The sequence below is a fragment of the Delphinus delphis genome, chromosome 7 (assembly GCF_949987515.2).
Source record: "Delphinus delphis chromosome 7, mDelDel1.2, whole genome shotgun sequence".
NCBI classification, from domain to species: domain Eukaryota; kingdom Metazoa; phylum Chordata; class Mammalia; order Artiodactyla; family Delphinidae; genus Delphinus; species Delphinus delphis.
In genome coordinates, this window is record NC_082689.1 from 18490084 (window position 1) to 18504038 (window position 13955).

A 13955-nucleotide genomic window follows, 5' to 3' on the forward strand; every position below is an offset into this window, starting at 1 on the left:
CCCATGAGCCATGGCCGCTGAGCCTGTGCGTCCGGAGCCTGTGCTCCGCGACGGGAGAGGCCACAACAGTGAGAACCCTGCATACCTCAAAAAAAAAAAAAAAAAAGTGAAAATAAAATACTTCCAACTGCATGATTTCTGGTTAATCACACACCCCACTGTCTTCTAGTTAGGCTCAGGAGGGCAGAAGGTCCAGAGGTGCTGTGGGTAGGGTACAGAGGAGCAGAAGACAGGACCGAGGGCTCAACCCCACCTCATATGCTCCCACTGGAGCACCACTACTTTGATCTTCTAACTCCCTTCCCCTTCCCCCACGACTCATGGCTGAACGAGGTAAAACCCAGCAATGCCAAGGGTGAATGAACACCTGGTGGTTGCAGAGTCTTGAAGGAGGAGATGCCAGTGTCCCAAGGAGCAGGGAGAGGTTTTGTCACGGCCGTGATGGGGTGCATGTGTGGGCACGGGGTGAGGGCACACTGAAGGTCTGGGTGTATGTGTATGACCACATGAGACCCAGATCCTTTTTGGTTTATTTTTGTCCATTCTCTGGGAGCCCCACATCAGTCTCCTCTGCCCTAGATTCCTGGGTCACTGCTCAGCTCCTAAGGAGAAAGACAAAGCAGAGGGCTTAAAATCTCCAGACTCTCCAGTCCCAGGAAGGCTCTGCTCAGAGAATGCTTTCGCCTGAGCCTCCCCTCTTCTCTGAGGACAGGTGGATAGCCGTCACAGGGGCAGATGTGTGCCGAGAAGGAAGGACTTTCTGACCTTCAGAGCTGTCCCAGCTAGAAGGGGCTACCGAGGAGGCACTGTGTTCTCGGACCCAGAGACATTCAAGCAGAGCCTGAGGACTGCTCATCAAGGTGTGGGACAAGGCTGGGGAGGGGATTTCCACATTGTAGAGGTCATTGCTTGGGGGACTCTGAGGTCTGGATCTGAGAGTCTAAAAGTCCTACACTCTCTCCTTCTTAGTGACCAGTCTGCACATAAGCTTTTTTTTTTTTTTTTAAGATTTAATTTTATTTATGTTTGGCTGTGTTGGGTCTTTGTTGCTGCACGCGGGCTTTCTCTAGATGTGGCGAGCCGGGGCTACTCTTCTTTGTGGTGCGCAGGCTTCTCCTTGCGGTGGCTTCTCTTGTTGCAGAGCACAGGCTCTAGGCACACGGGCTTCAGTAGTTGTGGCTCACGGGTTTAGTTGTCCCCTGCATTGGCAGGCGGATTCTTATCCACTGCGCCACCAGCGAAGTCCCTGCACCTAAGCCTTTTATGGGAAGGCAGGGATGACTCTAAGACCTTCTCTGGCCTCTGTGTCCCTTTATCCTTTGTGGGGTAGGTGAGCGCATGGAACTCATTCAGGGGAAAGAAGAAAGAAGTGAGAGGCTCCGGAGATTACTCACAGATACACACACACCACCACTTACCCACTCGGGCCCACCTCACCCAGGTGTTTCTCTCACAGAGAGACTAGCTCTGATTCCAGCACCCCCAACAAGCTCGAGGTTAAGAAGCCCCTCACCCGTCCCTCCTCCTTGATCCCACTGTGCAGACACAGAAAATGCTACTTCTAATTTCATTTGGGGTTCCACCACCAGTTGATTGGGGGCATTCTGGGGCCTGCAGGGCTCACTCCGTTGGAGAATTGGGGGGGAAAGAAAGGGACCTTAATCACCAGTGACAGAGGGTGTGGACATGGGGTATAGCCCCAGATGCTCCCAGGGCAAGGTGAAGGATAGCATACGTCAAAGAAGGGGTCCTTCCTGGAGGGAGGGACCACACAAGCTAGAGGGGGAGCCTGGCAACTTGTGAGCCAAGGCCACATCCAAGGAGGGGGAGAAAGTCCCACCAGAAAGGCTTTGGAAGCTTCTGGAAAAAGCCAGTTAGGAATGGCACACCAGGGACTTTAAGAGGAAAACCCCATTAGAGTTATTTCACCTACAGACTGTCCGAATTTATCACGTTTGTGATCTCTACCCTCTTCCCACCTCTAAAGTGTAACCCCTTAAATCTGAGGAGTGGCTACAAGGCTGAGACCTACGTGGATCCATCAAGCTTCCTAAATCTCTGTCCACCTGGAAGTTATTTTTTGGAAGCAGTGAAAAGACAGACAGCTTTCACTCCTGCTCTCGCCCAGGGCTACCCAAATGCCCCCACGCCCTATATTGAATAATTAAGGTTTCCCCACAGAAACCTTTAATGTACCTGTGTTAACGTTTCACTCCATGATTTCCTTTTTTTTTAATATGTCCTACCTTCCCCTCCCATCTTCCCAAATTCTCCCCATATTTCCCCTTGGTATTTTAATTGAGATTGTATTGCATTGAAATTATAAATTAACATAGGATGACTTGACATCACATCTTTAGAGTATCGAGTCTTCTTCTCCAAGAACAAGATAGAGCTTTCTATTTTTCTTAACATTGTTATTTTTCCTGAATCTGGCTTTGAGCTTAAAAGATGCAGGTTTAGTGGGAAGAAAGTGTAAGTTTCTTTAGGAAAGGGACTGGGGGAGCCCTACTTCAGAGCCAGTCTGTGGGGTCAGTCCTGGAACTGGGGCCTAAGCAGAGGTATCTGTGATTCCCCAACCAAAGCCCCCTGCCCAGCCCCCTCCCCCATATGCTACACACATACAGCAAGGCTGGAAGGCTCTGGGGACAGAAGGGGTGACAGGCCCCGGGGGACAGTCTAGCTGGGCAGGAAGGCAGCACACAGTCCATCTCATGAGGTGGTGCGACGGGGCCCTGGGGTGCCCCAGAGGAGACCTGGCAGCCAAGACAGCAGAGGCCATGCTAGGCTTGTGCTTTTCTTTTTATTGTTTCTGTCCAGAGCCTCTGCAGCAGGGGAGGGGGAGGCACAGGGAAGTGGGCACCCCGGCCACCTGCCTGAGACCGCTCTCTGCCTCTCTCCTGTCTTCTCTCTAGCATCTCGCCCACCCTCTCTCCTTCTGAATCTCCTGCTCCCACATCTGGCACCTTCGGGGTTCCCTCTTGCAGCCCCTGCTTTCTAAGTCCACCCTGGGAAAGTAATGGACCACGGGGTCAGTCTCAAGCCCCACAGCCTCCGCAGAGGGCTGTGTCCCTAGTCACCTGCCCGGCTTGCTGAGGATGCGGCCCTTTCTGACTCAGGCTGGGGAGGGGGCGTGGGGGAGGTCCATGGGGCTTGAGCCTGACCCTGCGGGGTCCCTACACCCTGCGCTGGAGTCCTCTCCAAAGCCAGGGGCTAGAGCCTGAGGTCACAGGTGTGGGAGGGGCAGGGTCACTGCTGTGCCTTGTCTCCATCCCGGCTCTGCCCAGCACACTACGAGGGCAGCTGAGGGCCAGGCTCACTCACTTCCAACATCCACACCTCATACAGTGGGGGGCTCCCTGTGCCTGGGAGGGTTCGGCCACGTCCCCTGTGGGGGAGGGCTGGTCGGTGAGCAGGGGTCAGAGGCTGTGAGGGGAGCACTGTGTCTGGGTGTGGTGCCCTGGGATAGAAGGAGGTTGGCTTTAGGAGGCAGTGAGGACAGGGGTGAGGACGGTCTCTGATGGCAGAGGGGTCTCTGGCTTTAGAGCACCTCGTGTTGCTGCTGTGTGGCCTCACTGACGACCTGGAGAGGAAGAGAAACCCAGTCTAACCCAGTGCTGGCCAGAGAACGGAGCCATGGCCCCGGGCCACCTCCACCCCAGCACAGCAGGATCCCCTCTGCCCCCAGGCAGGAGCCTGAACCAGCACAGCTGGTGGAAAGCACCTGGCTGACAGCCCCCCGGACACACCCCAGAGGCCCCCCTCCAAGGGTAAGGGGACCAGGCAGACCACTTACCTCCCCGTCCCGGGTCTCAATGGTCTTGATCATCACTGTCTTCTTGGTATGGACCTCAGAACCCCTTTGCTCGGGGCTTGTTTCTATAACAGATCCATCCACATACTCAGCCTGACCAGTGGAAGGCCACACCTGGGCTCTTCCTGTGGCTGGGAGTCCTTCCCTGGTCCCACCGGGCAGAGCCCGGAAGACACCCAACCCCTCAAGATGGGTCTGTTACTTTTTCAGCAAAATGTCCTCACCTGTCCTTAAGCCCAGCACCCAACAGGTGGCTCTGCAGACCCAGGGACCTGTCCCAGGGCTGGGATAAGGTCAGGAGCCAACAGATATGCTCCGGGTGCAGTGGGTTCAGGGCGGCAGGGGATCCCCGAGGCCCAGGCCGCCCAGCATTCCCACCCCCCCACCCCCCAACACACACACCTCCTCGCTCCCTCTACACCCCTGGCTGCAGGAGAGCCCTGCATGAATTTGTACCCTGACGGGACCCCAAAGCCCAGAACCAAGATACTCTTTTGGAGGACCTCATGGTACCCAGCCCCCTTAAGACTCCAGATGAGCAGTTTGATGTCTTAATGAAAGAGAGATGGAGAGGAGTCAGTCACTGATTCACGGTGCCCTTGGCCAGTCACTTGTCCCTCTGTGCCTCAGTTTCCCCACTGTTAAATGGTAACGATGGTACTTTCCCTATAATGGCCCAGAATTATTGGCTTGTAAAAGCATTAAGCGATTTGAAATGCAAGGCTCACACTTGGTGTCTGGATAAACTACTAACTGAAAAGAGATGTTCTGAGTTTTATGGGAAGGGTCAAATCTAGGTCCTTGGTATTATGAGTTTGGTGTTGGTGACTCTCCTTAGCAGGCAACCAGCATGTGATGAACATTGTGACTCGGTGAAGCACAGCGTGTATTTTTTCCTGATGAAAATGAACATCGAATACATAAAAGGTTTGATCTAGGAAAGGCGAAGCTGCCAAGGACTCCAGCTTGCTTCCTAACGTATTATTATAGCATGTTTTTCTGCTCTCTGGGGTTTGGAAACCACTCGATCTGCATATTACTAACATCAGAATGGCAGAATGCCCTAGGAGTTCGTTCTTTTAATTGTTTGGCTTTGCTAAGGTTTGGCTTCATTTTTTAAAGCATGCACCCAACGTCTTGCTCCAGCAAACTGGAGGTGTTCAACAAGCAGCTGGGGGTGGGGGCGGGGGTGGGGGGAGTGCTTGGCAACTTGCCAAACAGACAGTGAGTGGTGGGTGCCTTGTAGCCCAGGATATATGGTTCTAGATGCTCCTGATGCTTGGTCCCCAAGGACACCCCTGGTACCTTGGAGTTTGGGCATATTAGGAAACAGAAACTAGTGGCCATTCAATACTCCCAGAAGGTGCAGGGGACATGGTCATGCAATACAATACCATGAAATAAAATAAAATTAAAAGCTCCCTCTGTTAGAAGGCGCCTCTACCTAAACTCCCCCGTCCTCCTGTAGCAGCCCCCTTTCTCTTCCCCAGACCCCAGCCCTGTCCCTACGGTTCTATCCTCCCCTCCTGGCTGGCCTTGGGCAGTGCCCACGCTGGACTCCTATCCCCTGCCACCCCAGCCTCCACTTGCCAACATGCACTCACCTCGGAAGTTGAGGGCAGAGAAGGTCTGGATAGGGAGGTTGATCCTGAAAGGGGAGAGACCAAGCCCCCAAAGGGTTAGGACCCTCCATCTCTCTCTGTGACCACCCCTCAAAGCTTGCCCTGGTCCTCTGTAAACACCATCCTCAGCTGTCCCAGTCCCACTGACTTCAACACTGCTTGGGGCATGGGGCCAAAGGCCAACTCCAGCTGTCCCAGGAACTGTCCCTTCTGGAAGGATCACCCATTCCATCTCTGACCTGCTGGTGTGACACCAGAACCCCCGACCCCACTGCACCCTCCACTGCACCAGGATTTGCTTCTTGCCCTCGGCACTGCAGGGTGTATCAACGGCAGCTGTGGGTGACATCCACCGTGTGTGCCCACCCTCCAGGCAGGCTGGGAACCTCTGGCCCATTCATCTGAGGGCAAGTTCCAGGAGCTGCCACCCCCATTTATGCCTAGTGCTGGGAAAATGCAATGCCACTTAAGGGGTCATTATATGCAGATGGTATTCTACAATATCTGAAATCTTTCTTTGTATAAATCTGTATCTAAATATGTCTGCCAATCTTTTTAAACTTCAGATTTTATCATTTTTGTGAGTATCAATGGGCATCATTTTGTTGAGTAATTGACCTGTTATTAATTGATGATAAGTTTACATAGTGAAGGGGCTTCCTTGGTGGTGCAGTGGTTAAGAATCCGCCTGCCAATGCAAGGGACGTGGGTTCGAGCCCTGGTCTGGGAAGATCCCACATACCATGGAGCAACTAAGCCCGTGCACCACAACTACTGAGCCTGCGTGCCACAACTACTGAGCCCACATGCCACAACTACTGAAGCCCCTGCGCCTACAGCCTGTGTTCCACAACAAGAGAAGCCACCGCAATGAGAAGCCCACGCACCACAATGAAGAGTAACCCCTGCTCGCCACAACTACAGAAAGCCCACACGCAGCAATGAAGAACCAACGCAGCCAAAAATAAATAAAATAAATAAAATAAATTTATATTAAAAAAGTCTACATAGTGAAATGCATAGATCTTTAGTGTGCAATCCAGTGAGTTTTGATCAGTGTCTACAAACATGTAACCACCAGTCGAAATCAAGATATAGAACGTTTCCATCAATCAAGAAGGTTCCCTCGTGTCCCTTTCTGGTTGTATGTTGTTTTCTGTGTCTAGAGGTGATTTGCTCTGAGCGTATCATTGTTTCTTTTCCTATGAGCATATGTGTGCGTATACACGTGCATGTGCGTGTGTGTGCACCCTCTGAGCACGAGTCTCCGCACCTTCTCTCTTAGCCTATTGTGTCCAAGCCCCTCTGTCTCTATTTGTCTCTATCTGCCCCCTCCCTTTCCTTCCTCATCATTCCCCGCTGTGCTTCCATCTCTCTCTTGATTGGCAGTAATGGTTTATTACTAGTTGCTGAATATGGTTTTATGCTGCTGGTTCTTAATTCTGAAGATGGATGTGGGAATACTTATACTTCTCTTTTTATAAAAGCTATTAATTAAATCACTTTTTACCCAGGTGGCCTTGGTTAATTCTCTGCAATTAGCAGAGTGGTGGACTTGTATTATATTGTTTCCAGATCTTGTGAAGGTGATCCCGAGCCCCGCTTCAGGGCAGGAATGGGCCCCCAGCACCCCCCAGTAGCCCACGGCCAGCTCCTCACCGGCTCTCCTCGCCCTCCAGCAGCTTCCGGTAGGTGGCAATCTCCACGTCCAAGGCCATCTTGACATTGAGCAGGTCCTGGTACTCGCGCAGGTGGCGGGCCATCTCATCCTTGAGGTGTCGGATCTCCTCCTCCAGGCGTGCGATGTTGTCCTGGTAGCCGCCGGCCTCACTAGCAAAGCGTTCCTCCAGCTCCCGCATCTGCCTCATCAGCGAGTCGTTCTGCAGGGGAGGGGCGCCCGGGTCAAGGACAGGCTGCAGTGGGGCGGGGTAGCGGGGGGACACTCGGGGCCCAGGATGGAGAGAGGCACAGCCTCAGGGCTGGGAGGCAACCCCAGATGGCCAAGTCTAGGGCTTGTCAAACTCTTCTGAGCCAGGGAACTATGAACTCAAATGAAGTCTCATGTGGAAACTCAGAGAACAGAACTGATACAAGGGAGCATGACTGTTTGGCCTCCTCGCCTCCATGCAGGAGTCCCATGATTCCTGAGAGCCCCAATGGGAATCCACCTATCTTTTTTATCCCTGTGGTAGATTTGAGCAGACAGAGACTCTATGATGGGCCCGAGGTCACAGAGTGTGAGCTGCAGACAGGAAGGGCTAGACCAGGCAAGGTGGGCAGGGACTCACAGTGCCCTTGAGGGCATCGATCTCGCAAGTGTAGGACTGGATCTGGTGGCGATACTCCATCATCTCCTGTTTGGCCTGGCGCAGCGCATCATTGTTCTTGTTGGCTGCCTGGGTCAGGTCAGACACCTAAGGGCAAAGAGAGGGTCCCTGAGATGACCAGGACACAGGTAGGGGTGGGCAAGGGAGCATGGAGACCCCAGGATCACCCTCCTCCCCAAAGATGGAGCCATAGGAAGTACCTCCAAACTGGGATTGAGGGGGCCAGAGGGGCCAGAGTCCCACCTTTGACTTGTACCACTCCTCGGCTTCCGAGATGTTCTTAGCCGCGATGGTCTCATACTGAGCCCGGATGTCCCTGAGGGCAGCCGTGAGGTCTGGCTTGGACATGTCCACCTCCACCTGGACCTGCTGTTCCTGAAGCTGGGCTTGCAGCTCACGGATCTCCTGCAGGGTACAGCTGGGCTTCAGTCCCCGACCAGGCCCCGCACGTATCCTCACACCCCCATTCCCAGAGCCCAGCACCACCACCCCCCTTCCAGCTGCTTTCACAAGGGCATACCTCTTCGTGCACTTTCTTAAGGAACGCAATTTCCTCGTTGAGAGATTCAATCCTGCGCTCCAGGTCAATTCGAGCTAGAGTGGCTGCATCCACATCCTGGTGAAGGTCAAGTGAGAGGGAGAGGGTCACTGATCACCCGGTCAGGGCAGAGGGAGACCAAGGGCGACACAGAGGGGACAGAAGGGGTACGGCTGCTGGGGGACCAAAGAGGGCTCACCGCTCGGAAGGCAGCCAAATTGTTCTCCGCTTCTTCTTTCAGCTGAATTTCCTCTTGCATCCTGGCAGAGACAGGCAGGACAGACAGTTGGTGGGCATAAAACTGGCAGTGGAGAAGACTGACTGGGGGCTGTCCAGGGAGTGGGCTCAGGACAGAGAAAGGAGGCCTGGCTGCTGGATAGAGACAGGAGGCCCCGCCCACACAGGGAGGGAACAGGAAGTGGCCCAATCTCTGCCCTGGAGCCACACCCTGGAAGTCTGTCCCCACCAGATTGTGACCTCCCTGGGGTTAAGAACCATGTCTATTTTTTGTTTGTTTGTTTTTAATATTTATTTATTTTTGGCTGCATTGGGTCTTTGTTGCTGCACACGGGCTTTCTCTAGTTGCAGGGGCTACTCTTGGTTGTGCACGGGCCTCTCATTGCGGTGGCTGCTTCTCTTGTTGCGGATTTTAGTAGTTGTGGCTCGCGGGCTCTAGAGCGCAGGCTCAGGAGTTGTGGTGCACAGGCCCAGTTGCTCCGCGGCATGTGGGATCTTCCCGGACCAGGGCTCGAACCCCTGTCCCCTGCACTGGCAGGCAGACTCCCAACCTCTGCGCCACCAGGGAGGTCCAAGAACCATGTCTATTTTATCCACCTCTGCGTTCCCAGGCCCCAGCCCCAGCCTGGCCCACGCAGGTGTTCATTTAACATTTGTGACCTGGGTAGTGGGCCAGTGACTCGGCTCACTACATTTGCTGCCTGTACATACTGGGAGCCTGGTGGAGCCCACCATCTGGTCCTCCAAGCTTTCTGAGGGCTGCGGCCCCCACCCACTCTCCGCTTTCCTCTAGCTTATCGCTCCCCCCTGTAAAGCTTCAGCCGGGCCCAGGGGCCAAGATGCCCTCTCTACCCCCATCCGCAGGGCCTCATCACAGATGAGCTGACAGCCACTGCTGGCCCCAGATTTCCTTGTCTCCTACCAACCTCCCCTCTCCCTCTGACTGCACATGGGCCTCCTTTCTCCATTCATGTGCCTGCCCAACCCCCAGCAACTTAAGATGCTTTTTTAAGAAGCACCTGGTCTCCCAAGGTCTCCCGTTTCCACCCCATGATGTCCCCAAGAAAATTCCTCGTTTGCAGACTGCGGGCACAGGGGAGAGACCTGGCGTCCCTCTCCCCTCCTGGGGAGACACAGGTAGACGACCCTCTCCCTGGGTACATACGACAGGGTGCTGACAGCTGGACCCAGCCCCAGGCCTAGCCTCCCGCGCCCAGCCCATGGAGAGGGGGGTTCTGGGAGCGCTGGGTCCTCACTTGGCCTTGAGCCGCTGCAGGTCGTCCAGCAGGTTGTCCCGCTCGACGTCGACGCGGGCGCGCTGGTTGGTGAGCACCTCCACCTGGCGCCGCAGCTCGCGCAGCTCCTCCTCGTAGATCTCGGCCACCCGCGTCGGCTCCCGGCCCTTGAGCCGGTTCACCTCGGCAGCGAGCGCCGCGTTCTGCTGCTCCAGGAAGCGCACCTTCTCTATGTAGTTGGCGAAGCGATCGTTGAGCTCCTGAAGCTCCACCTTCTCGTTGGTGCGCGTGGTCAGGAACTCCTGGTTCACGGCGTCGGCCAGCGAGAAGTCCAGCAGCTCGCCCGCGCCGTAGGAGGAGGGCGCGCGGGTTGCCCCCAGCCGGCTGGCCCGCAGCGACCCCAGGCCCCCGGCCCCGCCCGACGTGCGCGACACCTGGTACACGCGGGATGTCACCGAGCTCGAGGAGCCCTTGGTGCCGAAGCCCGCACGCGGGAACACCGGCGAGCTCAGCGGGGAGCCGAGCGGGAAGCCCGGGGCCCCGCCGAAGGTGCGGCGGTAGGAGGACACGCGCTGGCTGGACGAGTAGGCCTGGCTCATGGTGGCGGCGAGGGCGAGGCTGGGCGGCGCTGCGCGGAGGAGGAAGCGGTGGGCGGCCGGCCGGAGAGTGGCTGCGGCGAGGGGAGACAGGGCCCCAGGCCGTCAGCACTATTTGTATGCGTCCTGACATCAGCCCCCGCCGCCCCTCCCCTGACAGCTGCAAGATCCCGCTGTCCTGCCAGGAAAGGGCGGCCTCTGGCGTGGGGGCAGGGAGGCCAGCTCCCCCGCAAGAAGCCTTCGCCCCTCAGCCGGCGGGTGGGGGCCCCCTGAGGGGCGTGGGAGAGGCTGGTGGACCTAGGGGGGCAGAAGATGGGCAGGCCTGCCAATCGCCTCACCCAGGGCTCAAGCATGTCTGGAGCCCCCAGGTAGGCCCGCCTGCCTGCGGGCAGGGGAGAGAGCAGGGGAGAGGCTTCCATGTAGTTTGAGGGGCTCCTTTTTGCTGCAAGCAGATACTTTGGGTCATTTCCTGAAGGGACAAGGCCTATTTCCAAGAAAGGCTCCAAATCACCTTTTTTTCTAAAGAGTCTCTGAAAGTGGCGAACATTCAGGAGGGCTCAGGCAAAGACCCCGAGCCCACTAGCCAGGCCTAGAGGATGAGTGTCTCTAGACAGGCAGGGAGGATGGGGGGGACCAGCCCGGGGCACTCAGCCATCCCCGCCAGAGCCCGCCTGCTCAGGTGTGTCCACTAGCCCCTGGGTTCCAGCTCCCAGCCTCAGTTTCCCTCTGAACTAGTGAAGGCCCTTTTCCTCCCCACTCCGGGTGAGGGCAGGGCCTCAAGTTTATAAACAACAGGGTGACTTCCAGAAAGGGCCTGGTAGGCTCTCAGTTTCCAATTATAACAATTATAACATAACTGTACACTCTCAACCCCGCACCACCAGCTTCGCCTGCCTTCTGCCCGCCTTGAGCCCTCCCCCACCCCCTCCCTGATTCATCCCCCTCCTCACACCACCCACGCCCACGCCCACACACACCAGGGGTTTGTGTTTTGTCAGGAGCCTCATGTGGACCCAGCCATCTCCCTGGCAGCAACAGCTGCCTGCCAGTCCCAAATACCAGAGCTGGTATTTATAGAGGAGAATATATCAGTCCGGGAAACAAGTGCGCAGGAGACGAGCTCTGCGGGGTGAGGGCCAAGTACTTGAGGAGACAAGGGTGTCAGATGGCGGAGCAAGGCTTGGGGTGATGAGCCCCAATCACTTCCCGCCCCCATAACGCTCCAAGCCCCCAGCAGGAAGGGAGCCCTGCAGAGGGCTTGTCCATCACTTCACAGGCCTCCTCCTTAGTACAAGGCACTGGCTGACCCCTAAGGACATCCCTATTTCTCCATGAATGCTGGCTGTCTCTCTGTACCTCCACCTGGCACTCTACAGGCCTCTTTCAGGCCTGACCCTTTTGGAAGGCAAAGCTTGAAAATAGAGGACTGGTCTTACCCTAGCTCTGCCATTACCGGCAGATGTAATTACAAGCAGGCAGGTCCTTCACTTCTCTGTGTCCTCAACTATAAAGTGGGAATGGTCAGCCTGGCTGTGTCTACTGTCTAGGGCTTTGAAGAGGCTCAGGTGACCATATGCAGATAATAACACCTTATGTATTCTGAGCACCCATTGTGTGCCACTCTGCTAAGCACTCCCCACCCATGATCCCCAATTCTCTGACAACCCCATGAGGTAGGAAGTAGTACCAGTCCCGTTTTATAGCTCAGGAGGCTGAGGCAGTCTGACCCCAGAGTGGGTGTGGATGTGCCAGGTGAACTGCAAAGGGCTTTGTTGCTGCTGTATTTGCAAAGCCCTTTCACATTCAGTTTCTAATTTTTATCCTAGAGACGAGCTTATGAGGTGGGTGGGGAGTTCCAGGTATTCTTATCCAGCCTTCGAGTCGGTGCAAGCTGCTGTGTTCTGGTTATTTTTGTGTCTCGTCTCCCAAACTAGACTGTAGACTCCTGGAGAATTTTGGAGATCATATGAATCCTTAGCACATCCCAGGCAGCACTGTCCTTGTTTTAGTTCAAAGTAGACTGCAAGCTTTCTTTCCCATCCCCTTATTTTGCTACACAGACACACACACACACACACACACACACACATACACACACACACACACACACACACACACACACACACACACACACACACCCCATGAGTGGACAGGTGACTCAGCTCCCGGTCAGTCTTATAACTGCATCCCTCTGACTGCAGTGATTGGCTCAAGGGGCAGGCCTGGACCTGAGCGGGGCCAATCAGAGACCTACCCTGGAATTTATAGATGGAACTGGAATTACTAAACTGGAACCTGTGGTAACCATGTTTCCTGCCCACCGGGGAGTTCTTTCTGACATAGGAAGAAAGAGAGGTCAGCATGCCAGGAGAAACAGAGACACCTAGAGAGGAGGAGAATGCAGGGCTAGAAGTCCTAAATTCCATCCCCTGGGGCCCTGGTTCTGCAGTTCTGCCCTCAATATTGTGAGCTTCCCCAGTGTCCTTCCTGGCTTTGGGGCCAATAAACTTTTCCTTTATTTTTCCTTGAGACACTTGGTATTGGCTACTGTCACTTGTAACCAAAACAATCCTGGCTAATAGACTATAGGAGACCGTGCAACCATTTCCACAACACTAGGGAGGACAGAACATATTTGGGACTCCTCTCTGTGAATAGTCTCCAGACCACAAAAGGAAATTGCCCTTCGGACCAGCCCAAGGCCTTGCTTCCTTAGTGAAATGAGGCAGAAAACAAATAAATAAATTACGCCATCTATTCTCTAGTCAAAATCAACATTTACCAGACTTGGCTCTGAACCACTTGGAGCTGCTTCCAAAATTCGGTTCCACCCCTGAGGATCTGCTAGCATGGAGGGCAGCGAAACAACACTCTGAGGCTTGGAAGGCAGGTGAAAGAGGAGCATATTCCAAACCATGTTCTGAACCAGGCAGGGAGCACCACTGGAGTAAGAGTTTAGACTCCCCTGAGGACTGCTTAGAACTGGACTTCCTAAAAATAATGATAATTTATCTGGATGGGTAATGTACTTGGCACATAATTCAAGAGGTCCTATTCTGTGGGTTGCCTTTTCACTCTCTTGATAGTATCCTTTGATGCACAAAAGTTTTAAATTTTGATGAACTCCAGTTCTTTATTGCCTGTGCTTTTGGTGCCATATCCAAGAAATCACTGCCAAATCCAATGTGAAGAATGTCATCCCCTGTGTTTTCTTCTAAGAGCTTTACAGTTTTATGTCTTTGATCCATTATGAATTAATTTTCATATATAGTATAAGGTAAGGGTCCAACTTCATTCTTTTGCATGTGAATATCTAGTTTTCCCAACACCATTTGTGGAAAAGGCTGTCCTTTTCCCCTTGTTGAAAACAATTTAGCCATATATGTGAAGATTTTTTTCTGGGCTCTCTATTCTATTCCATTGACCTATGTATCTGTCCTCACACCAGTACCACACTGTTTTGATTACTCTAGCTTTGTAGTAAGTTTTGGAATCAGGAAGTGTGAATTCTCCAACTTTGTTCTTTTTCAAGATGTTTTGGCTATGTAGGGTCCCTTGAGATTCCATATGAGTTTTAGATAGAAGG

At 54.1% G+C, this 13955-nt stretch overlaps 1 protein-coding gene across 1 annotated transcript; it reads right to left on the minus strand.

The window, feature by feature from the left end:
* Nucleotides 1-2374: 2374 nt before the first annotated feature.
* Nucleotides 2375-10442, minus strand: DES (desmin). The gene is made up of 9 exons (XM_060016059.1): nt 9795-10442; nt 8501-8561; nt 8284-8379; nt 8007-8168; nt 7725-7850; nt 7096-7316; nt 5419-5462; nt 3797-3879; nt 2375-3583 (listed from the first exon to the last, which is right to left on the minus strand). The coding sequence occupies exons 1-9, from the start codon at nt 10370-10372 to the stop codon at nt 3542-3544; spliced, it is 1413 nt and encodes a 470-aa protein (XP_059872042.1). The 5' UTR covers nt 10373-10442; the 3' UTR covers nt 2375-3541.
* Between the last annotated feature and the right edge of the window lie 3513 nt (nt 10443-13955).

Bases quoted from the DNA above. Each gene is read 5' to 3' on its own strand.
- DES (XM_060016059.1), bottom strand. From the start codon at position 10,372: ATGAGCCAGGCCTACTCGTCCAGCCAGCGCGTGTCCTCCTACCGCCGC. The intron at 8,380-8,500 runs GTGAGCCCTCTT...GACCTTCACCAG, and splicing joins ATTTGGCTGCCTTCCGAGCG to GATGTGGATGCAGCCACTCT. The intron at 5,463-7,095 runs GTGAGGAGCTGG...CTCCCCTTTCAG, and splicing joins CTGGAGGGCGAGGAGAGCCG to GATCAACCTCCCTATCCAGA.